Source organism: Copadichromis virginalis, linkage group LG4, assembly GCF_057382275.1.
Source record: "Copadichromis virginalis isolate Kocher_CV1m ecotype Utaka linkage group LG4, C_Virginalis_male_GT1.1, whole genome shotgun sequence".
NCBI lineage: Eukaryota > Metazoa > Chordata > Actinopteri > Cichliformes > Cichlidae > Copadichromis > Copadichromis virginalis.
Window position 1 is genome coordinate 35,261,715 of NC_140621.1, and position 25,710 is coordinate 35,287,424.

A 25,710-nucleotide genomic window follows, 5' to 3' on the forward strand; every position below is an offset into this window, starting at 1 on the left:
TGCACTAACACCCATCACTGTGTCACTTTTGACACCACAATATTTTAAAATCCACTGATTCCCAGGAAAGCTCTGGATCAACTCTTCCTAGTACATCTTTGCTGTACAATCACTTTGATTTTATTTTTTAACCCTTATTTATCAATATATATTTAAAACTAAATGTGCCGAATACGTTATGAGCCACTTCTTCTTCTTATATATGCATTAATGTAGAGCTTAATCGATTATTTCTGTCCCTAAGTAATCTTAAAACAGGACTGAGAACCCATAATCAGCACGTTATGGCTTTAACACGTATTGTAACCTTTATTTTTACATATTTGTAGAATTAACAAGACCGAATTAGTTATGAGGAGGTTCTTCTTTATGTGCACCATTTGACGTACTGACATGTGTCACTGAATTACTTTGATGATGAACAAATCTTAAAACTCGAGTGATTCGAAGGCGAGTTTGGCAGCGTTCCGATTCCCGCCCCTAGTACACCACGGCTGTAATGTGAGTTTTGTTAATAATTTTAAACATGTATTTATTGACATATTTGCAGAATAAACGGCGCCGAGTTGTTTTGTTTGTCACGTACTCATCACTGTCCCTAAACATATCCATAAATTACTTTCAGAGAGAAAAATTATTAAAATGCGAAATATTTTAAGGTATTTTCTGTCCCAAAACCCACTTCCGGACGTGATGACGCGTTTCTCATCACGCTCCAAACCAAAACATCTGTTGGCAGCTCGTAGCTGTGAGCTTTATCTTGGCGTTTTATTTGATATAAAAACGGCATATTTACACGTCACAGAGGAAGCGTGAGCCCTTCGAGGTCCAGGTGGTTTTCAGCCTCCTCAGGTGTGTAGCCGTGACGCTCAGGTACGCTTTTAGCTAGCGCTGGGTGTGTGTGTCGCATCTGCTACAGCTAGCTGTGCTGGCTGATAGCAGACTTCGTTGATTAGCTTTATAGCCCCGTTTTAATTAAACAACGTGGCTGGAGACCAAAGCTCTGAAGAACCAGGTCAGAAAAAGAGGGAAAGAAACATTAGCATGCTAGGGCTAGCTTCACATTAGCATTTCCTCCTGTATGGTGTGTGGGCGGTGAGAGCTCAGAGCTCCGTGAAAAACGGGTTAGTCATGTTTTCGGTGTCTGTGGTGATGCGCAGTAAGAACTAATAAATGCACTCAAACTGACATGGTAGGATTACAGGTGTAGTTTTGTTTGCCTGTGCACAGTTGTTTACCTGCACAAACTCAGTAATCAAAGTTACAGCATTGTTGCATCTAGTCAATAATATCCTGATTGTGTAAGCAAAGTCTGATCTCATCGTCCAGTCAGGACAGGATGCTGTTCATTAGGATCTAGCTCCTGCCAGGTAAAGGTACCAAACATCCTCTTACACTGACTCACTCCCTGGATCTTTCCCCTCCAGTTTCCTCTTCCTCCTGTTGGATCCCAGTGTCAGGATAGGGAAGCAAAGCAAAGCAGCAGCTGCTGGTGGTGCAGCCGGCTCGGGTGACAAAATGTCCGAAAGTCCGGAGAAGGACGCCTCTGTGTCGGCTCAGGAGTTGAAGGAGCAGGGAAACCGTCTGTTCCTGAGCCGCAAATACCTGGAGGCCGCAGCCTGCTACACCAAAGCCATAGTAAGGGTCAGGCGATGGGGAGCGTGCTCGCCTTCCTCCCTCTGCTCATTTTCATATAAACACACTTTTCCTGACTTCCATGATTTTCTCTGAGAAACCGAGGAATCAGTCTGATCAGTGCCGCCTCCTCCGTGTGTCTGTTCTCCATCAGAGCCACAGTCCCTCCATTCCGGCGTACTACACCAACAGAGCGCTGTGCTACGTGAAGCTGCAGCAGTACGACAAAGCTCTGGCAGACTGCAGGCAGGCTCTGGAGCTCGACAGCCAGTCGGTCAAAGCACATTTCTTCATGGGACAGTGTCACCTGGAGATGGAAAACTACGACGACGCCATCGGCAACCTGCAGAAAGGTAGGGATTTAGAACACGCCTGCTTCTTTTTCAGAAATGAAGAAAGCGAGTCTGCAAACAGTGGAACACTGCATTGGGCGATTGTGGCTCAAGAGTTGGGAGTTCGCCTTGTAATCGGAAGGTTGCCGGTTCGAGCCCCGGCTTGGACAGTCTCGGTCGTTGTGTCCTTGGGCAAGACACTTCACCCGTTGCCTACTGGTGGTGGTCAGAGGGCCCGGTGGCGCCAGTGTCCGGCAGCCTCGCCTCTGTCAGTGCGCCCCAGGGTGGCTGTGGCTACAATGTAGCTTGCTATCACCAGTGTGTGAATGGGTGGATGACTGGATATGTAAAGCGCTTTGGGGTCCTTAGGGACTAGTAAAGCGCTATATAAATACAGGCCATTTACCATTTTACCATTAAAAAACCTCTTTGTTTCCTTCTCCAGCTTATAATCTGGCAAAAGAGCAGCGGCTGAACTTTGGCGACGACATCCCCAGCGCGCTGCGCATCGCTAAGAAGAAGCGCTGGAACAGTATGGAGGAGAGGAGGATCAACCAGGAGAGCGAGCTGCAGGCCTATCTCACCAAACTCATCCACGCCGAGAAAAAGAGGCAGGGCCCGAGAGAAACGAGCCGTCGGCCGTTTGGTCGCTGTAACGAGGGCTCCTGGAGTAAAGTGTGTCTGTCTGTGTGGTCTGATCCTCAGAGAACTGGAACGCTGCAGACAGAAGCAAGAGGAAAAATCCGACGACAGCAGAGTCCGTCAGCGTTTCAACGAGATCCACACCAAACACGTAGGCTTTTATTGTGAAATTCTCCTCAGTGACATCAGGAGCGTCCTGATAGTGCAAAACATTAAAGCTGAAATGCTGCCAGCAAACAAATTCTGATTTATATTATTTATTTATCTGCAGGACAAATACCTGTCGGACCTGGAGGAGCTGTTCTGTCAGGTCGATGAAAAGAGGAAGGTCAGTGATGGTCCGCCGTGTTTTCCTCAGTCGGACGAGTCCTCGTACAACGAGCCGGTTTAGGACAAATGAGTTTGTTTTGGTGTTTGACAGAAGCGTGAGATCCCAGACTTCCTGTGTGGAAAGATCAGCTTTGAGTTGATGAGGGAGCCGTGCATCACTCCCAGCGGCATCACCTACGACCGCAAAGACATCGAGGAGCACCTGCAGGTAAAAAATGCCCCAACTCGCTCACGGCTGCTTTCATTGACTCATTTTCAGCACGAAAAACTCATCAAATCCTGATTTTACCAGCGAATGAAGTTTAACCGAAGTCTGTAGTATTGTGATGACGACAGGACGCACGGCTCTCTGTTCTGTTCCCACAGAGAGTCGGACATTTTGATCCAGTGACGCGCACGCCGCTGACCCAAGATCAGCTCATCCCAAACCTGGCCATGAAGGAAGTCATCGATGCTTTTATTTTGGAGAACGGATGGGTGGAGGACTACTGACCCAGTTTGTTAAATTCAGCTTTATTTTAAACATCCCAGTCACAGCAGCCGTCACTCTGGGAGTTTTTATCATGAGAGGTAAAGACAGCTGCTGCGTGAGGTCAACGGGCCAATCATCTCCTCTTTATTTCCTGTCATGTTCCAGTGCTGGATGTTTGTATTAAACATGACGTTCGGTGTGTGCGCTAATCCCCGTGAGCCAAAAAGTTTAAACTGCAGATGTTTTTTTCCTGCATCGCTGAGCTAAGTGGGCTAAAGTCCACTCTCGAGTCCAGTTAATGAGCAGAGTGGGTCCACTTTAGTGTCCACAGAAACAAAACCCACCACTTCCGCTTTAATCTGATTAAATACAGACTGAAAACGACGCCCTGCGCTGATGGCGTAGCAGTCTGAGAACCACATGACCACAATCACGCTGCTGCACAACAATCAGAGGCCCAGGCTGCGACGCGAGGTGAGAAAAGAGATCAACAGGTGTGAAATCATCACTCGCCAGCCAATCAGATCTCTGGAAAAAGGACGTAGGAGAGAGCGCTGAGCCGACACCGTTCTTTATGACTGTACGCTGCTGAAGGTATAAACATCGCAGGTTAAACTCTGGTTCGCACCCACGTCGCAGCTCCGAACGCTTCGGCTGTAGATCTTTAATGTTTGAGGAGACGAAACTGGAAAGTCCTGAAAGGTGGTGTTTGTCAGGCCAGCGCTGCATTCACTGACACCTGAGCAAACATGAGACATCGCACCATGCTCAGTATTCTGTACGCCGGCCCGTTTTCACTCGTTTCATCCTCGATGTTTTTGCTATTTTATCGTTTCTGCTTCAGATCAATCAAGTTAAACCTGCGCGGTTGTTTAGTGGGAGCAGATTTCACAGGGAACGGTTTTCAGATCCAGGTGATGCAACGTCTGTACGGGAAAACTCTGATCAACCTGCCGATGTTCAGTAGAAATAAATGTGAATAAATCTTTCGTGTTTTTGTATTTCAGCCTCAGTTATTCGTGCTCGTCTCGCTCAGTGACCACAAACAATCCAAAACCAGCTCAAATAAAAGACAAAATGAGAAAAGCTCCAGAAACACTCACATCTTCAACCTCAGCTCTTTTTGTTTTACCCGGTGAGAAGCAGACAGCTACGGAGGCCTGCAGGGGCCAAACATATTAAAGGTTTTGCATGAATAAAATAAATGGGCACATTGAGAACGATTGCCTCAGATTGTTAAACTGTATATAAAAGATGGAAATGATTACTGACTCCGCCCACATCGGGGCCTCTGTATTAGTGTTTTGGCTTTTTGGCTCCAGATGTGTGGAGATTTCACAGCTGTCACATGCTTTTTGCATTTTGGAAGAAATTTTCCCCGAGTGCTTCCCTGACCGTTAGAGGCAGCCGGAGAGTGGGAGGGCTCAGTGTTAGAGTCATGTTACAGTTTGTTCAGATGTTCGGAATAAAAACATTTAAAACAAATCCAGTTTAGTTCCTCGGTTTAATTCCCAGGATTTTAAGTACTTTATTGCTTCTCCGTGACCCCTCGGGGTCGCCGTAAAAAAGTTAACATGACAGAAAATCAAATCTCATCAAAAAATGAAAAGATGTTTGCATTTGATTTCAAGTAAAACCTGTTGCAGCACACGGTGATCAGAGCTGAATTCAGCTTCCAGAGTGCAGAAACACAGCGTGATGGTCAACATTACAACAACCTGCTAAAATAAATGAGTAATCTGTGATTGTGATCCCCCGAGGTCTGCAGAATTAAACTGCAGACATCCTAAAATGACACAAATCTGTTATTTGCGGTTGAATCCCTCTGTGAGTCAGTTTTCTTAAAATGTGCCAGGAAATCCTTAAAGACGTCCTGAGAGCTCAGCCCAGGAAGGTGGAGATGAAGACGCTTGTGTCCAGGTTTAGAGTGGCGTGCCACCAACGGTCGGGGAAATACAGCACCTGGAGACAAACATGCAGAAACGCACCGTTAGCGCCGCGCTCACGATCCAGTCGTTCAAATGTAACAGGCGGCGCTCCGAGGGCTCAGTTTTAGAGCCGGTCTCCCGTCAGGGGCTGGAAAACCTCCAGGACGGCTGAAAACTTCAGAAGCATGAGGTGTAATTAAATGTCCAAGTAAGGAAACAGCCTGAGTATCACTGCTCTCACATCTGAAGCGTTGCTGAATCCCGTCTCTCTTAAATCAGCTGTGGCGTTCTGAACGGGTCACTGCTTAGTTCGCCGGCATCTGGGGTCAGAGTCCAGACGAAGCTTTTTACTTTACACACATGAACTAACTTTCATGTTTTTACTGAAATGGACGCTGAGATAAAGCGACCCTGCTGTGTGTGCTTGGGGCGAGTCGTGAGCAGGTTGGGCGGCGTTACCTCTCCGGGTCGGATGGTGCACTCCAGCAGGGCCTCGTCCTCCAGCAGGTTGGGGTACGTTTCTGTGACCCAGGACAGAGTGGTGCGGTTCGGGTGGAAGTGAGGCTCCTGATCGGGCGGGTAGAGGAACCACCGCTGTGTGAAGAGTAATTCAGAGGTTAACAGGAAACGCATCACTCTGTGAGGAAGCAGTTTTAGTTTACTTCAGTTTTATTTTGAAAATCTGACACTGAGACGCTGCCACATGACCCGCAGATTTAAGCACGCATTTACACAACCACACCTCATCCACTCCGTTACTGGAAATCCAGCTCTGAATGGCTGAGATCCACCAGAGGGCGCCACATGTCCACAAAGCCACTCCCCTCCCCACACAGAGCCTCTTTAATTAGTTTAATTAAACAGCTGGTTTCCTCTATGGGCTCAAAATGTGGTCATAAATATTTTGTACTTGTAAATCAGGATTTGTATGTGTAAAAAAAATTTGTGTGTGGACTTAGCCAAAAAAATCCTGCAAGTTACAAGTACGAATTTTGACCCTATTTTTCTTCCCGTCATCTGATTGGTCAATGTCATGTCAATCACAAATGTAACAATCCAATCAGAGAACAGATGGGTTTTGCTGTCGAGGGGCGCTTTTTTTGAACTGCAGGTCCTTGAAGGGTGATACAGTTTGAAGCTGGAGGATCTCTATATAAATATCCGATAGCAGCTAGGTCCCCTAACTTTCAGTAGCTGTTGAAAGGAAAAAGTTGTGGTTTATCAGTGGTTAGAAATACATTATTACTTTAGGATTAGTTTAACACAAAGTCAGGGCTGACCCAGGACCATTGCTGTGAGTCACAGTGCGCAGCATAAAGGTCCTTTCACATCGGACGCAGGATGTGCTGCTAATGCTAACTGCTAACTAAAAGCAAATGATCCAGAATTTGCTGCTGGCTGCTGGGCTCTGTGGGTTTTTGCAGCTGCTCTACCTGTACTAGATGCACCTGCTCCTTGTCTTTTCTATCTCTGACTTTATGTGAACTACAAGAGTTTCTGGGGTTTTTTTGCTGGTTCCTCAAATGTTCAATAAAAACATGTATGCTAATTCATAACGAAGAAAGCTTTGTAATGAAGACTGTCATTTCCAAAACACTGCCCGCCCCCACCCCGCGGTCCGCAGCGCTGTTGAAAAGGCTGTGGAAGTCCCTGTATTAAACACCTGTGACACAAAAATCACCAAACTCGGACGACCACAGACTGTTTTCCTTCGTGGTGATGAAGGAAAACGCTGGGTTGGCATGTAAAAGGGCATTTATTCCCTTCAAAGACCTGCAGTTCAAAAAAAGCGCCCCTCGACAGCCAAACCCATCTGTTCTCTGATTGGATTGTTACATTTGTGATTGACATGACATTGACCAATCAGATGAAAGGAAGAAAAATAGGGTCAAAATTCGTACTTGTAACTTGCAGGATTTTTTTGGGCTAAGTCCACACACAAATCTTTTTTACACATACAAATCCTGATTTACAAGTACAAAAAGTTTATGACCACATTTTGAGCCCATATTCCTCCCACCTTCCTTCCGTAGATGACCTCGGAGTATCCCGGGCCGTGCCAGTGGAAGGGGACTCCTGTTCCAGGACCTGAAGGAGAAGAAAGCGAAGCTACAGTTTGGATTCCACTCTCGGATATTTCTGAGATTTCTTTCATTTTAAAAGAATTTTCACAGTAATGGTCCTAAAAAAGCAGATTATCATAGAGAATTATGTATCACACGAGTCCTGTCAGGTTTATCAGATCTTTTTCCTTCTCTTGATTTTATGTCATTCCTCGTTTGTCTGCCGCTCTCTGACCTGCGATGCCGAAGCTGTACGCTCCGCTGGTGAGCGGCAGGACGTACGGCGGAGACTCGTAGTGCTCGAAGAGACTCTGCCACTCGGTGAAGTTATTGTCCCCGAAAAAATACAGCGTGTCTGCAGGAAAGTCAAACATTATTCAATAAATCTCACAGCATAAAAGTCACAGCAGCGTCCAGTCGAAGAAAACAGACGGAAACAGATTCATAAGGAAAACAACAAAATATTTTTTAATTATGAATGAAAACAAACCATGTTAATAAAAGCAAAATAGTAAAAATAGAAAACATTTAAAATAAAAAATAAAGTCTCTGACAGAAAATTCAGAGTAAAGTAAAAAAATAAATAAATAAACAAGAGTAAAATAAAACTAAAAAAAATGAAGTGAAATAAGTTTTAAAACTAAATAAATAAATAAGACATCACTAAATAAGAGGAAATACAAACAATTAAAACCAAAAAATATGAATAAACTAAGAAATCCTTTTTAAAAAAAGCAAAGTGACCAAAAATGTTTAGAATTAAACAAAAAATGACGAAACCTAAAAAACTTGAATAAATGAGAGAAAACAAAAAAACAAGTTTAACAAAGCAAAGCCAGGAAACAGGAAACCAAACGAGAGCGTTTCCTGAACACCTGTCCCGGCGGCGGCGGCTTTAAGACTCACCGCTGCCGAGGGCGTCCGCAGACTGAGGCCTCAGAAACTCGTCCACGTACTCCTGGAAGGGAACGTCCACTGAAACAGATCAGCACAGTCAGGAGCAGGAAGTGAACAGGTGTGTCTGCGAGGCCACACAGGTGAGACGGGCGTACCTTTCCTGTAGGAGTAGGTGTTGGCCGTGCTGAGCCTCACTCTGTGGGCGCCGTACTCTCTCAGTAAGCTCGACTTGGAGCACAGAAGCCTGAATTTCTGAAACAGATCCAGCGTGACCTTTCAGGCTGTTCACCTGTGCTCACCTGCCTGCAGCTCAGTCATGTGATGCTTACATGTAGATAAGATGTCTGTTTTCAATACGTACGGTGTTGTCAGTGAGGCCTCTGAGGATGACCGGCCTGCCGTACGCGTACCTGCAGGAAACACAGTTGAAGGTTAGTGCTGCTGTTTACACGGTGATGTCATCAGTGAATGTCTGCTGAGAAACAGCAGCTTACTCACGCACCTCTCCATGAACTGCTGGTACGAGAGCGACGAGCCGTGCAGCACGTCGATGTTACACCGACCTTCATCCTGAGACCTGACGTCTGAGGCCGAGAACCTGAGCAGAGCGGGGCGCGCAGGTAAGAGCAGAGCTCACCTGTGGAGCTGCTTACACGCTCTAACATTCATTCAGCAGCTCCTCAGTCATTTAAATCTGTCTCTCTCATTCCACCTTAAAAACCCAACATTCATGTCACATTCGAGCTGATGACCTCCAGGATGCGAGGAGGAGGAGCTATTAAATAAAACTGAGGCGTAGACTCAAACCCAGAGATCGTCCTTTTATAACATTCCTCAGACCTCATAGCAGCCATGTTATTGGTCACATGATGTCATTCAAAATGCTCCAACAGCACAAACACGGTCCAGAGGTCCAGGTCAGGTGAAGCTAGCAGACAGCTACACCTGTGTCTCCATCCACCTGTCAGTCACAGAGGCCACGCCCCTAATAATGCAAACTTTAAATAGGTGAGTTATAAACACAGGTGTTATCTACAGGCTGCAAACATGTTTATTTCTGCTGGAAAGTTTTAACCTGGAGTCTATGGGGCTGACTCACTGCTGCCTCTCCTGGACGTTGGATGAACTGCAGCCTCTCAGCAGCTCACTAATCTGAATCCAGAGTTTATCTTTAAACGATAAAATAATGTTCTCGTTTTAATTTCCACCCTCGGATCTGCTGAAGTGCAGCTGGAAGCTAAGATGGGAAAATCTGAAATTGTGCTTTTATATTTTATTAAACAATAATAAAAATAACGTGAAATGATTTTATTTATTTATCTGTGCGGGAACAAAATCAGCTGCCATATGACGTATTTAGGAGCACGCGGACAGTTTAATACGGTTATATTATCGTAGTCATAATCGTCTCTGACCGGGCTCGTTCTGCATGAAACGTATGACGTCATCAGTGCCACTGAAATCGCTCCTCGTGGACACAGCTGTTAACTTCACAGGTTTTTGAACGGAGTCTGGTTGAAACTACAGCGAGGGTTGTTTGAATGAGTTTTATGCAAACGTGTCAGGCTGAAGCAGAGTGTAGCTCACCATCCTCCTCCATCCTCATCTTCCTCCTGCTGCTGCAGCTGCGCAGTCACTGCGGCGGTGAAGAAGATAAAAGCGAGCCGCGCCGCTTTGATCTCCATTCTCCCCAAAAGCCTCCGCGAGCTTCGACCGAGCTCAGCCCCACAAATCAGCCTGTTTCTCCTCAGTGTCCCACATGAACGTCAAGTAAGCGCCGACTCCTACTTCCTGGACGACAGCCAATCAGAAAGGACCACATTAATCAGACCGGTTGATGCGTTCGAGGTGCGTGGAACGTTTGAGCGCCTCTGTAGATCGGTTTGTAGTCCTCAACTCTTTATTTATTTCAAGAGGCCCGTTTCCCTGCAGCACTGCTGTGACTAGGGTTGCCAACTCGCTGAAAAATAAATAAGGGACACCTCGTGGCCAGGGCCGGGCAACCCAGTTGTCTTCACCCTTCCCAGTGTGGTAGCTATTTTTTTTGTGTGTGAAATTATTTTTTAACCATTTGACTTGAAGTTGATTTAAGCAGATGCATATTCTTTGTGATATGACCATATGGGAAACAAATGATCATTTAGCCATTTATTTTTAGCTCACAATGACAACATTAACACAGTAAAACAGGTCTCTTTCTTAAACAGAAGCCTGTCATGCTTAACTTTTGAGAATATAAGTAAATCTTTCTTTAAAAGCACTCTGTCCTGCTTAACTTAAAATTATATAAATTAATAGAAAGCAATAGAACGAAAAATATTCTTGTAACTGTGCACATATAGTGCATATAGTACAATTGGCTTCAGTTGAGGTATTATTTCAGCTTTTCTAAAGCTAATCAGCTGCTCCTGTTTGTAAACCCACTTGTTCCCATGATTACGCATCATAACTCATCATCATTATTCATCTATGTATTACTTTTATGTATTAGTCATCTATTTGTTGTAATCATCTATCCTTGCAGTTGTTTATTACACAAAATAAGTTATTATTATCACACTTCTGGCCACATAGCGCTGATATTCACTGCACATGCCCATAATAACCTTAACCAGAGGGTTTAAAAAAACAAACCAATGTTTACATACCATATCTGCTTCTGCCGTGGCCTGGTGGACAAAAAAAATGGTTAAGGGTTCCCTGAGCTTTCACGCCCCTCATGTTCTTCATGTGCCCACCAATAGAAGCATGCCTATGGAAAAAGTGCGCCGGCACACAGTGCAGTGCGCTTTAAAGGTGTTATGGTAATGGCCTGCATTTGTTATCGTGCACTTTTCCAGCCAGGTGTTTTTCCCAGTCCTCCCTGTACTTTTGCAGCCTTTTTTTTCTTTCTCTGAGGGGAACAAACATTGCTGCTCTAATGCTGGGCTCACACTGTGCGATTTTTGGCCCATTTTGAGCCGATTTTTGAGTCGTGCGACCGACTTGGTGATCGGACCGATTTTGGCCTTCATCGTGCGTCGTGTAGTATACGTGGGGTAACGAGAAGTGATTAACACCTCACGACCAGCTCCCGATCATCAATCGCTCTTGAGGGTGTCACCACAGCCGCTCACACTGCTCACGCACAAACACGTAAACGTCGGTGAAAAAGATGGAGCAGCACGGCTGTGCAGCGTGTGATCTGGACACAAGCGATGGAGGCACAACTTGTAGAACTTTGGAAAGCTCATCCGAGTCTTTTCGATGTGGCATCACAAAATTATCACGACCACAACAACCGTGAAAATAGTTGGATTTACACTGCTGCTCATTCACAGCTGATCAATGTTTTTCATTAGCAATTTAGCAAAGTTGATGGTGGTGGTGTGTCTGTGTGAGTGAAAGACAGAGAGAGAGCGAGCGACAGATTTTCTGTTATAACCTTCATGTTATGGAAGCACAGTGTGAGCACTCAGGTCGCATCAGAGCATCGGGCGGTATAGTGTGAGACCTGCATCGTGACCTACCAACTTCTAACCCCTGCGAGTCAATTGTGCAGTTTGAGCAGGAGCTGAATAACGTGACTGAAAAAATCGCACAGTGTCTGCCCAGCTTTAGGTGTACTGTCGTCCGAGACTTGCACCGCAGTGTCAGCGTTTGTTTCCCTGTTGGCCATGCTTCTTGTTGTGGTCATCTGTTGTCTTCCGGTATTTTCTCCGTAAGCGACCTTTCCTCGACCAATGAGATGAGCGGTAATCTGAATTGTCATACTCGAATTGTCATAAGTGTGCTGTCAGCTCATTGGTCACAAAGCAGGAGAGGGGCTGGGAATTATGTTTTCAAACAAAGCGTTAATTCCATAAACATTTATAGACTACTTTTGATTCTCACTGTATTACGGGACAAAGTGCGTCCCTTATTAGCTCAATACGGGACGTGTGCTTTTGTTTCTAAATACGGGACGTGTACTTTTGTTTCGAAATACGGGACGATTCCGTATTTTAAGGGACGGTTGGCAACCCTAGCTGTGACCCACCTGGCCTTGATAAAGTCCTGCTGTTTGTTGCTGCTCTCATGCAAAACAGCACAAACTGCAGCACATCTATTTGCATTCTTGTTTGACTAAACAAAAAATTTGCTTTTTAATCTGAGACCTAACCATCGACTGCACGCCTCCAATTTCTTCCTCTATAATCTGTTTCCTGCTGGCTGCTCATTTGCATTTTGTATTTCTTGTATTGTGTTGTTCCAATACACCTGCTTTACATCTGATAAATACAGACTGCAGTATTTAAACATCAGCCGCCTGTTCAGAATGAAATTAAACACATTACACATCAGTTGAAATGTCTCATGATTCAGAGTCAAACTTGTTAGGATACAAAACCAAAGCAAGAACCATAATTCTATATTTATTACCATGTCACTATTTATTTAAATGAGTTAAACAACATGTAGCTGTACTGATGACAGAGGAATGTATATTTATTATACTCAAATAAATAAAAGGATTTCTAGAGTCTTAGCTTGCAAATTAAACTCAGGACTGTAAGTGCAGTCAGAGCCGTGAATGTGTGGACAGGGACAGCTTTTGAGTTTTACACTCAGGATGCGATTAAAGTTCAGACCTTCAGCTTCAGAGCTTTAACACAAATGTTCAGCAGTTACAGACATTTTTATACGCAGCACCGTTTCAGAGACTCGGACACGAATGAAAAATTGAGCGATGAGCACTTGATGGGCAGGTGAGGCCTGTCGTCATCACACAGCTGAAACATCCATGAAAGTTAAAATCTTTGAGGACCAACAGAAACATCTTCCTTAAAATGATGCGAGCTGCAGAAGAACAAAGTCTGTTAAATGAAGAAAAATTGGAAATATAAAAGAAAAGTAAAAGAAAAGAAGAGTGAAAGTAAAACTGCAGAGAAAGAAGGAAATGCAGAGGAGTGTTCACCTGCGTGCTCACAGGAAGACGTGCATCTTGCCTCCAGGCTGCAGTCAACACAGAGGCTTTTCTGTTTCTCACTCTGCTTATTGATTCAACAACTCGACAACCTCTGCTAACGGCCAGCAGAGAGGGCCATACGTCATCTAAACATCTTCGTACCTTCATAACCTGCCGTGGACAGACAGAAACTGTGATTACATCTACAAAAACACCTGGCAGCGCCTCTCCCTGCTGACAGCAGCTTTCCAATAGAAAAAAACAAAACAAATCAGAGCAAAATAACCAGCCAATCATAAATCAGCACAGTCATACGTGACCTTTCACCTCATCAGGACCCTGATGGAGTCCCTGCAGCTTGGACCCATAAAGAACTGCTGTTAACGTGATTAACCACTCGAAACGACATTTGATCTTTCTGTGTGGAGCTTCTTGAATAGACTCAGAGACATTTCAGACACATTTTCACAGCTCTGTGATCGATAATGACGTTTATCTGATTTTGATGATCTGCAAAACATCAAACAGTTTATTTAACAGGGAGCCACAGACGGTATCAAAGTATGAAGGCCACACAAAAACCCACAGTTTAACAAGTCTTTAACAAGTACACACCGAGAACAGCAAAGAGGCGGAGCCTTTTACAACAGGTAAACTCAGGTGTGGTGGAAGAAAACAGCAGTTGTTCCTGTGATCACCATTAAAACCTTTACTGGGAAAAACTGCCGCGCGTCCTTCATCAAAGCAGCCGATGAACAAAGTCCGACATGAAGGAAAACAAACTTCCATCCACCACTGTTTGTTACAGAGAAACATCTGCACCAGGCTCCAGGAGCTTATTAAAGCTGATTCATGTTTAGATGATACAGCTCAATGACGGCATATTTACACGGAAGCAGCAAACAGGGAGAGTCGTGAGGTGTACTAGACCAATGTTAGGGTTTTCACAACATTTTTCAGATTAAAAGTCAAATAATATAAAATACTGTATTCATTTTAAAAAATTCTTTAAAAGAATAAATGTTATTTTAATATGACATGTACATACAATCAAAGCATGTTTTGAAAGATTTTATTTTCAGTTAAACTTTTAAATTGGAAACCAGTTAGAAGTTCATTTTCAAAGACCTGCGTTTTGTCCTCTGATAATCCTATATTGCTCATTAATAACACAAAAGCATTTCTTATTTGATTCCTCAATTAATCGATGGAATAATCGATGGATTACACTGAAATAATGGACAGCTGCAGCCTTACTTCAGATTGAGGTCAGCAGCTGTATCTTACTTGCAGAGAGAGGTTCAACTCATTTAACATGGAGGACCCAGTCAGCTGACGCTCGCTGGGCGAGTGATGCTTTCCTCTTCCTGCCAGTGTGATGACGTTTCACTGCACATTTAATCCCTCACATGTCTCCGTTTGACAAACATCATTTCATCAGTGTGTCCCAGTTTTTCCACATGATGCAGAAATGTGTGAAATTATTAATAAAGTTCTGACAGCTGCCCAGAAAGCTTTTCTTGATTCACAATTTTATTTTATTTTTTATTGTTGTTTTTTTATTGTTGTTGTTTTTATTTTTAGACCCATGGGGCCCGTTCTTCGTACCTCGCTAAGTAGGTTAGCCGGATTAGATTGTTGACGATTTCGCGTGATCCTGGATCAGTCGGTTCCCCGAAGCTCATCCGGGACTTGCTGTCATAGCAACAGAGCCGTAAGCGTAAACCTGCTCGGGAGCAGGTTTACTTTATGTAAACAGGATTAGATCGCGGCCACGCAGGTATGTCCGCTTCATTTATACGAAAGCAACAGCGATATTTTACCACTGTTGTACCATAAATAAATAACATCAATGTAACTAAAGATAATGCAGCACTTGATCCTTTTATTGATGTCACACAGATACATACAGGTCATTTCCTAAAAAAGGGAAATGTACTATTAACATTCTATTACATGTATGTGATTATTACAGATGTAATTCATATTTCAGAGTAGTAATTGTAAATTACTTCGTGTAATCAAGATGAGAGACCACGGCTATAAAAGCGAAGGTGGATTTGGGAAGTCTGTCGCAGCCATGTCCTGTCCGTATACGCGACCAACCCATTGCGGAAGGTGCAAGATTGATAAGGAGAGTCCTCAGAATTCAGCGTATATTGCGGGACAGACAGGATCCTTTAGCTCAGCGCGACAGTGTGCTCATAGAGAGATATCGATATTCCCGTGAGGGTATTATTTACTTAACCAACTTGTTGACGAGGGGGTGCAGGACCACCACCTGTCTTTTTTTCCTCTGCCCTTTTCTTGGTTGCTGTTATGAACAAACTAACAGAGTATTACAGGCCAGTATTACCTTGCCAAGAGACGCAAAGCAATCTAAGAGATAAATATTACCATTCTGTAGAATACTCCTGTATTCCACTTTTACTTGTTCCCATGTTCTTGTGGGTCCTGTTGTGGCTCTAATGTGAAAGGGGATATAATATAACATATTATAATATAATATAATGCCATATGATATTGGACAATATAGTGTCATATGATAGATCTACCCTACCGCCTACTGGTGTTGGCCAGAGGGGCCGATGGCGCGATATGGCAGCCTGGCTACAACCGTAGCTGCCTCCACCAGTGTGTGAATGTGAGAGTGAATGAATAGTGGTATCGTAAAGCGCTTTGGGTGCCTTGGAAAGCGCTATATAAACCCAATCCATTATTATTATTATTATTAAATTACCTACGAGTTTGATTTGTCAGCAACTTTCTGCCAGCCCTCTCTCCTTGCTTTTGCAGCCTTTGCAGTGTTCTCTTGCGTTTTAATTAAACTCTGAAACTCCTGAAATCCCTCACTCATGAGTTCTTGCTCTGCTGCCGGAAAATACCGAGCACGCCCCTTGGACATTTTCGCCGACCAATCAGCGGGTTGCCGATCAATGTTTCTACTATCGATGCGTAGCCCCTTTTACGACACCCAGTGATGTCACATTCCTGCGTCCAGCTGTAGTAATCGTCAACAGCAGGTGTGTTCGGGGAACCGGATTAGCGAGCTCACGGTTAGCGCGATGATTTGATCTTGGATGTGTCATTTGATCTTGGATGTAGTAAGCGACGTACGAAGAACGGGCCCCTGGTCTAAAAAACAAACAAACAAAACAGCAACTTTTCGGTCATGTAACTGTGTGACATGTATGAATGCCTGCATGGAAGGAACTGTGAAATGCATGAAAATGCCGTTAAACTCCAAAATTGATGCTTTGCTTCACATTTTCTCAAGATAGCAGCGTCCTTCCCAAGAGGCTTTGCGGGGCCAATTCTGGCCACAGGGCCTCATGTTGAAAAACGAGGGTTCACTAAAAATTGGTTCCACACATAGCGGGTGTGTGGCAGTGTGGGCTTAGCTGTGTTCAGTGGAAGCATCTTCCTCCTCTGACTGTAGTTACTGTGACTGTCATGAGATGCAAAACTGAAACACTGAGGGAGGCGGAGCACAGCTCAGGGTCAGCCACTACTTTTTGGTTACTGTTGCTGCTGCACGTCACTTTATGATGGGTGAGGTTTTATCTAAGGAGCCGCTCACATGATGATGTCACCAATGGTCGACTTTGTTTCCGAGGTAACATTAGTTAGTCTGATGAAGGCCAAAGTCCCACATCCTCTCGATTATCATGCAGAATGAAATGATTACAATACATTATTTTACAGCTGCACACAGAATCCTGCACGTTAGGAAAATATGTTTTATTCAATAGAATAAAAGAGCACAGATATCACGCCAGACAGTTTTTCACTAACATACCAAACAAACAGCAGCAGGTTTAAACACAGGCCACACAAATATCCCCGATTATTTTAATAAGATGTGCAAAAGTTAATAATAGTAAATATTCCTCCTGTTTATTGGACTTAAACAGAAAATCACAGTTACTGGCACTTGGCTCAAACATTTTAAAACATTAATGTTAATCAACAAAAAGAGAGATGAAAAGAGATAATAAAGTCAATAAAATGGCTTTAGTTTCTTCATCATGGTTGTACAAAGACTGATTTGTGTTTGTGCAGGTCTGAGATCAGCTTGGTTCTGTCTGAGATTCCTTCATATTTAGAGTTTTTCCTCCTCGCTGTCTCCGAGTGTTTCTCTCTGCTTCGACTGCTCTGAGACAGTCCGTGTTTGATTGAGCACAATGTAAATAGTGTGTGAATGTGTGGATGACGTAAAGCGCTATACAAATACAGGCCAATTACCAAATAAGATGAAAGTGAATTAAATCGTTTCAGAATGTGCCCCAGAGGGGCCGACATGGCAGCCTCGCCTCTGTCAGTCTGCCCCAGGACAGCTGTGGCTACAAGCTGCCTCCACCAGGGCGTGAATGTGAGAGTGGATCAAAAGTGGTATTGTAAAGCGCTTTATAAATGCAATCCATTATTATTATTATTGTTAATATTATTATTCTAAATATAATCATTGGTTGATTTTATATATTAAATTCTAAAAATCAAATAATACAACAATAAGATTTTTTTAAATGTTACATTTTAAAATGTCATTTTATCATTTTATATTTGATATATTCTGTCTTTAAATTGTGAAAATATATTTTAAAATCTTAATCTTAATAGTTTTTTTTACACCAGTGTTTTATCCAAACATATTCAAGATAAGAGTTGTTGTAGTTATTATACGGCATTGCTAATTTCTTCCTTTTGATGTAGTCTATCATACTGGGGTTTTTAAATTAAATTATTATTTGCTATATATATATATATATATATATATATATAGAAAGTGATGGATGGCACAGTTTTAATTCAACGAAAACATTAATCAAATATAAAATAATTCTGCTAAAGCTTTTTTCAAATTGTTCTTTGAAATCATTTAAAGACTGATTTTCTTTTTCAAAATAAATGTATTTACAACAGTGCTCAGGCTCTATTGACGTAAAATATTTTGTTTTTTATAAATATGCATTGTTAATCAGTGATACTTAAAAGTTTAAGGGTCATTATTCTGCAGTTAAGTTCATGTAAGCATTGTTTTTAAAGGAAGTAATCAATCTTTTTTGGGGGGGGGATTTGTTGTTTTTTAAGCTGTTTTAATGACTTGACAAACAGAAATAAAACCAAACATTCCCAGGATTCCCGGTTTGTCTAATGTTATCAAAACAGCAAAGTGAACTGGAAACAAGTGTGAACTTTTGAGACTTCAGGGAACATTTTTCTGTTGTCTGAGAAACTGATGATGAAAATACAGTTTTTCCAGTGATGTTCAGCAGAAATGATGCATTCCTATGAGAGGACAAAGCGAGAGAAGAGGATGGGGAGGAGGGAGAGCAGCAGAGGAACTGAGAGGTAGATGAAGTGAGCCGAGGAGGGCACAAAGGTGATGAAGCCCGGCTGGTTGGAGGTGATCTGTCTGTTGATCCAGGACTGGTACTGTGATACCCGAGTGTAGACTCCTGGGAAATTGGGCTGAGCGCAGCCTATCCCAAAGCTCACCACTCCAGCCTGGACCCAAACGGAGCTGTTTTTAACCACCAGTGGGCCTCCAGAGTCACCCTGCACACACCAGACATGGTGGTTATAGCACCAGCAGCCATGTGGATGCATATATGGATATATTTACATCTGTTCAAAAGTGACAATATTATATTTGTATATTTGTGTGTGTGTGTAAATATCAGTCTGCCAAATGAATTTGCTAACATTTGCGAGACACAATTTTCACCAAAAAAAGCACAAATGTTAAATTCTGTATGAAAAAGATAAATAAATCAATTACCAATCAATCAATGGTAAACATTGTTGTAGTTCTTGTTACTGTGTTCATTTTTATATAACATAGTTTTTTACGCTGTTTTTTAGCATTTACACTTAATTTCATTTATCTAATTTATGTTAATAACTTTAAAATACTCCAATTCCTCAGACAGTTTAAGTTGAGCCAGTTTTTCAATGTGATGAAAACATCTGGACACAAACTCAGTCAAGTCAAACTGATCTTCACAGTACGACAAAAGTGTGAACAAATACATGTTTCATATTTTGGGTCCTTCAGAGGTTCCACTGTCTGCGTTGTGATTGGTGCTTTACGTCGTGGCTTCAGACTCATTTGTAGGTGTTCACATGGACCCACACTCACCTGGCAGGAGTCCTTTCCTCCCCGAGTCACGCCGGCACACATCATGTTGCTTGTGATTCTACCATTGTAGGCATCGTTACAGTCGGTGTTGGACACGATAGGGATGCTCACCTCCTGTAGAGTCCCAGGGGAAGGAAGGGAAACTGAAAAAAACCAAACAGAAATGTGCAGTTTGAGGCATGAATCCACCACGTGTGAAGAAGATGCTTGGATACTGACATATATTTATCTTTGATATCGTTAGAGTTGTAGCCTGTGTACACTCATTCACTCACTTCTGTTAAACTTGCTGTTTTAGTTAGCCTCAGAGTTGCTCTTCAAAATGTATTTACTTACATTTCCTGCAAAGTCAGAGACCTAATGTCATGGTCCCCGTGTCTGCCCGGACGGCTCCACAAGGCCACATGTGTTTCTGTTTACTTTCTCCTCTCACCTCCCCGCCGGGGCGGAGCTCATTACGGGCTCCCGCCCTTGGCTCACACACCTGCTCTTTTCCCGGACCCTGCGTGGGTACCCGCTGTGTGAATTTGAGTGAAGAGGAGGGCGAGTGTAAATTAGATTTTTCCCTTGGACCCCGCAATTCCCCCACTGTATATATCTCCACTTGGTGATTATATAAATAAGATCATTCCTTGTATTGAACTCTGCTCTGTGCTTGGTTCCTCCCCTGAATGTGACAGAATCATCCAGCCAATGAAATGGACTCAGCAGACCCAGCAGCTTCTGCTCCTATCCTCGCCGCCTTGACAGCAATTTTGGAGCGCCATGAGCAAATGTTTGCTCGCACCAGAGGTGAGCTTTCAAGCCTTAAGCATATCAGCTGTCAACTGCATCATAAAGATCCAAGAGTAGGAAAAAACTGCTCTAAAGAGTTTTGGCGCACAGGAGTTACCGCAAACACTGACCTCATTAAGATCACATGGATACGCCAGGAAATGAAGAAAAGCAGAAGCTGAGTATGATCATAATCCGACTATAACAGTAAAGGTTAGTAACTGTCGCTGCTCCAGTTCTTACCGCCGTCTCGGATGTTGCCCCAGCCGGTGACCCAGGTGGTCGTCTCTGCAGGGAAGACGCTGCCCTCCTCCGCCAGACACACAGGTCGGATGTAGTCCGTGAAGTCAACAGTTGAGGACAGCCGCAGCAGTGCGATGTCATTGTTGTTGGAGTTGGAGTTGTATTGTGAATGTATGATTATCCGTGACACTGACCGGGAAACCCCATTAGTATTAGTGCTTTGCAGTGACTCGTATCCGAGGTGAACAGTCAGTTTTGATGGGGTGCTGAAAATAGCAAGAAGTACTGACTGTTAGTGCTTAATTGATAGTTGACAGGTGAAGAGGGTGGGTCATATGACAGGGTGAGAGCTTACTTGGGGAAACAGTGGGCAGCAGTCAGGATCCATTCATTGTTGATCAGGGAGCCTCCGCAGAAGTGGCGACCGGATGCTTGCAGACTGACCTGCCAGGGCCACGCTCCCGCAGGAGCATCCTGGCCTCCTACAATCTTGGTGTTAAGTGGAGCTTGTCCACAAACTGTAGGCAAAGACATTTATGCACAAAGAAAAATTACTCTCAAACGTTCAAAGCTGGAGAGCAGCTTCAGACCAGATAACGCCGTGTCGGCCCATAAACAAAGCACGAGTGAATCCAGAGGTCAACAAATGAAAGCTCATCAGTCTGTCCCGTTTCAATGAGCCCAAATTTCAGGAACATCTTAAGAGACTTTGGAAAATTCAAAATCAAAACTTAGTGTATTTCAAATTCCTCTTCATAATGAATAGAGGAATACGGGACATCAGACTACTTGTTCTTATTGTTTAACGATGAAGAACTGCCGTGCAAGGAAAAAAGAACCCTGAGAATAATACAGCTGAAAAGCATTTTATTCATACATGTTCTTATCCATTACTATTACCTACTATATTGCAAGGTTTGTGTCCTGGCCATTTGTCCCAAACTGCATCTCAGTAAAAGAAATTCAATCTGCATTTTATTTATTAGAAACTCCTCTGCTGCCTCTAAACTTGGTTTACAGTGTTCAGAAAACACAGTTTATAGCCGTGTGTGTGTGTGTGTGTGTGTGTGTGTGTGTGTGTGTGTGTGTGTGTGTGTGTGTGTGTGTGTGTGTGTGTACTCACCATCGAGCTGTGCGTTGCTTCCTGTTTAGAGACAATAGAGACAGAGACATGATGTATTTGTTAGATCTCCGTGGACTGAACAGGCTGGTTGTTCTTAACGTGCTGTTGGAGTTTCTGGGTGGGGCTGGAATGTGCGGCACGAAGCCAAACAAAAGACGGAAACGATGTCTTTGTCTGAGACAAGAAAACGATGATCTTGAAAGACAGGACATATCAGGAGGCCACAGTAAGAACACGAATGTACGGAGAGGTTGTGGTATGAAGAAGCGCGGCATTAAAGATTTTATCTTTCCACGGTTGATGGTTTGACTGACAACAAATAGCCCTATTACCAGCCTACTTTTGAATGCGAACATTTACAAAACATTCTGCTTTATGCTTCATTAAATTTCAGAGGGAAATCAGCTACTTCCTGTCATTGTGGAGATTTTAAAAGACTGTCAACAAAAACATTAAATTTAAAGAATGAAAAACTCGATCTCATTGCAGGCCGACATGGGCAACTCTTTCTTTTTTTACTCATCTGCGAACCCAACAGGAAGTCGTTGAATAAACACTTTGTTCACCAGCGTGGTGTTAAGAGGAGAACGACCCTGGAAATGTCACATTTAACACATCACTGAAATACAAAAGTTTAAATAAAGCTTTCAATGAACTTTTGTATTTCCATAGTCGGTGTTTTTTCTCTACAGTACTTCCTGTTTTTATGGTCATATGGTTTTTACCAGTGATGCTCGGTCTATACCGATATGGGGTCCATGCTAGTGTAACCATGGCTGATTTCTGCTTGCAGTGACATAATTATTGTTTCTGATCCAACCTGTGTGAGAGAACGCCCTCTGAGACGAGAGCGTTCAGTGAAAGGTAAAACCCACCCACGTGTCGATACCTCAGTATGAATCATCAGCAGGACACCGAGAATCAAACCGGCCAGCCTGGTTTTTTTAAACCGAAAAAAGCTTTGACGTGACCTGAAGCTCCTTTAACCTGTATGACTTCAAAGCTCTTTGACTTGTTTACTTTAGTCTACAGCTCTTAAATGAGCAGCTGACATCATGTTTTCTTTTCCAAGAATTTGTTTGTTCTGTGGGACACGTCGGGAACATCGGAGCTTCTACAGTCTAAAAGCATGATGTGAGAAAACCAAAGAACTTTATGGTGAAAGCACTTTTCTGGTTCCTTTTAATGTTTTAGCAGGAAGATTCTTTTAAATCATGTCTAAAATAAAATGTATTATTTTTATTATTACTGAACTGCATTATTTGATGAATTAAAGCTGTTCTTTACTCACAGCTTGACTCCGTCTGAACTCTGACCTGTGATGTAAGAGGAAGCAGGAAAACACGCTTTTGTTGCTTTTTATGTTTTAAATGATTACAGGGACGATCTGTTTTATTATTTTATGATGAAGTCATGATGGCGTGATCATGTTTGTTTGTTTTTCTCAGCTGATTTCTCCTTGTTTTGTAATTAATGTTAAATTAAAATACTCTTAAAAACTTTTATTGGAATCAACTTTCAGTCCTCGACAGAGATGAGGAAGCCCCCATCCATCAGGCCCTCAGGGCTGAGCAGCTGACTGTCACCATCAGTAAAGCACAGCGGCGCTGTCATCACGCTTTAGAAACTCATTCAGTGTGCCCGATGCTACCAGTGCATGCGGGCATCTCATAGTTATGTACACAATGTGCTCTGGCATCATCACTATGACAATCTGGTAGAAGGTTCCGCATCTTCCGGGCAAGGACAGAGAGACTCAAGAGGAGCTTCTATCCCCAAGCCATCCGGGCCCGAAACACACACACCCGCCCTCTCACATCATCTATAATTGACTGAGTCAGGACTCTTCCAGACACTCTAAACCAAGGCACAATGTACATTTCAATTCCTTTAATTTTAAATATGCTTATATTGTCTATCCTGTAAAATAGTCAGATGCCTATTCATATTAATGTACAGAATTCACCTGCTTGCTGCTACTACTGCACATTCACCCAGTGTATATACTATATATATATATATATATATATATATATATATATATATATATATATATATAATGTTCTTCCTCTACACCCCCCCCCCCCCCCCGCTACATTTCACTGTGTGTTATACTTGTATAACTATGCATGTCACAAATAAAGAACCTTGAACCTTGAACATATTAATTAGTTCCTGATGGTTTCTGTTCAGACTGAAAGAGGACAAACTTCACAAGATTGTTTCCTGCGGGTGAACTTTATTTCACTTCCTCTTATTCTGCTTTGTTCGGCTAGCTTCACACAACGATCTTCGAAGAATAACTAACTAAAGTGAAGGCAAACGGTAGCCGACAGCTAGCAGCCGTGCTGTCTGTATCCATCACTCACAGCAGCCCTCACTTTAAGAAAACACATCTAAAGGCTACAGTTGTCTGTGGGACTGACTCGATGCCTCAAGCAAATAGAGAACTGCAGTTTTCAGTATTTACACCAAAATAGCCCCAAATATTCCTGTCAGAAGCCACGTGCCGACCTAAATGTAAACGTCAAAATATTTGACTTATTCTTTGCATATTTCCACGACCCTTTATCCATAACACATTCATAGAACCTACCGTTGTATATACTGGATTATCTTATTTTGTATTTCTTGAGTTTATATTCTGGTGCACTCTTTGCATTCTTCTGTTATCTGTACCTGAGCCGTGGGGTCTGTAAAATCTTATCTTCAAACTGGTACAGTTTACAAGAATTCACTCCCATGACTGCCAATTGAAACTACCACAGATCTCTTACAGGACAGTCGCCTGAGAGCAGGAACTGTCAGCAGTGAAGTGGAGGAAGGGTTCAGATATTTAAAAGATACTTTTACTGAGAACTTACATTAAAAAAAACCTGTAAACGTGTGAGCAGAAGGATAAACTACAGCAATACAAATTGTATGCTTTTTATTGATGCTGAGACATTTCCATGTACATGAATTGTTAATTTTATTAGTTGAGTAAATTTGTGATGTTTCACATCCTTCTAAACTTTATACATTTAACATTTATCTCTGAATTTAGTGAAATAAAGTACAAAGTATTAAAACGATCCTTCTAACTTTAAGATCTCAGGTTGTTGAAGCTGGTATTGTTGTGGCTCTTTTCATTTGTTCATTTATTTCTGGTAATCATGAGTCAGCTTGTTGTGGGACTAATAAAGGTTATCTTATCTTATCTTATCTGTAATGAGCAGTAAAAGCAGCACAAGAGCCCGGCTCAGGTCTCTGAGAAACACGGAGTCAAACTGACTCGTCTGGATGTTCGTGTTCGTGTAGCAGTGAAAACAGGAAATTTACAGATTTAAAAGCAGACTTTTAATTTTGTTTGATGTTACAACCTGAACAAATGTGTCCACGGCCATTTATAACTTACAATATTGTAAATTATTACAATTTTGTAAAAAGAGACGAGCCGAATTTCTTTGTATCATCATTTAAATTGCAAAATAAATGAGATTGTGAGTCTTAAATCTCAGGTGAGACTCACCTGTAAGCGTTAAGGCCAACAGCAGGACTCCACATGAAAACAGCTCCATCCCCACAGAGTCTCTTCTCAAAGTGTCTCCCAACTCCAACGGCAGGAGTCTGTAAAGCACGAGGGCGTGACCGCCTGCATCATACCTGACCGTCAGTCAGCTGAGCACACGCCACAAACACACCTGACACACCTTCTTCTTCTGAAACCAAAAGCAAACACAGATGCAAACAGACCGCACTGCTCACGGTGCTAATGTTGTTGTCCTGATTTGTTTTTATTGATATGTTTACATTCATACAGATTTTCCACCAGTTTTCCTGTGAAAATGGTTTCATTTTTATTAATTTGCCAACAAAATATGTCAAATATTAAAAGCATTTCTGTATTTTATTTTACAAATATTATTACTTAGATTTTTATGTTCACTCTTCTTCTGACAAATAAAGTCGTCTAAGGAAAGAGAGCTCCTTCGACGACGATGACCTGGATGACTGAGAACCTTCACCGACAAATAAAGTCACAAACACTTTTCTTTATATTTATATTTTATATTTCATTCCGCACCGATCGACCTCTGCCCCAGTTACTAACGACTGTGCTGGCCTTAACGCTGCACCTGAGACCACAGACCAATTGTAAAGTCAGATGTGACGCTGATGGAGAGATCGGTGCAGGGCGATGGAGATGCAAATCGTTTCAG

The 25,710-nt window shown here is 42.7% G+C and overlaps 3 protein-coding genes across 4 annotated transcripts; 1 reads left to right on the forward strand and 2 right to left on the reverse strand.

Annotated features, from left to right (window-relative positions):
* The first annotated feature begins 674 nt into the window (after positions 1-674).
* LOC146712035 (E3 ubiquitin-protein ligase CHIP-like) lies at positions 675-4,412 on the forward strand. Of its 2 annotated transcripts, none has more exons than XM_085455150.1 (8): positions 675-873; positions 1,428-1,638; positions 1,790-1,988; positions 2,413-2,578; positions 2,673-2,760; positions 2,881-2,937; positions 3,031-3,147; positions 3,306-4,412. In XM_085455150.1, the coding sequence occupies exons 2-8, from the start codon at positions 1,519-1,521 to the stop codon at positions 3,429-3,431; spliced, it is 873 nt and encodes a 290-aa protein (XP_085311276.1). In that variant the 5' UTR covers positions 675-873; positions 1,428-1,518; the 3' UTR covers positions 3,432-4,412. The 2 variants fall into 2 exon arrangements, with proteins under 2 accessions (XP_085311276.1, XP_085311275.1); XM_085455149.1 differs by having other exon boundaries at positions 675-852.
* Positions 4,413-4,896: 484 nt separating this feature from the next.
* On the reverse strand, positions 4,897-10,350 carry jmjd8 (jumonji domain containing 8). Its single transcript, XM_085455151.1, has 9 exons — positions 9,887-10,350; positions 8,802-8,897; positions 8,661-8,709; positions 8,455-8,551; positions 8,309-8,377; positions 7,638-7,757; positions 7,360-7,427; positions 5,799-5,933; positions 4,897-5,373 (listed from the first exon to the last, which is right to left on the reverse strand). Exons 1-9 carry the CDS (start codon positions 9,982-9,984, stop codon positions 5,293-5,295), a joined length of 813 nt encoding a protein of 270 aa, XP_085311277.1. The 5' UTR covers positions 9,985-10,350; the 3' UTR covers positions 4,897-5,292.
* Positions 10,351-16,952: 6,602 nt separating this feature from the next.
* On the reverse strand, positions 16,953-25,103 carry LOC146712037 (trypsin I-P1-like). Its single transcript, XM_085455152.1, has 6 exons — positions 25,020-25,103; positions 21,509-21,529; positions 20,741-20,903; positions 20,386-20,651; positions 19,369-19,511; positions 16,953-18,785 (listed from the first exon to the last, which is right to left on the reverse strand). The coding sequence occupies exons 1-6, from the start codon at positions 25,066-25,068 to the stop codon at positions 18,516-18,518; spliced, it is 912 nt and encodes a 303-aa protein (XP_085311278.1). The 5' UTR covers positions 25,069-25,103; the 3' UTR covers positions 16,953-18,515.
* Positions 25,104-25,710: the final 607 nt, after the last annotated feature.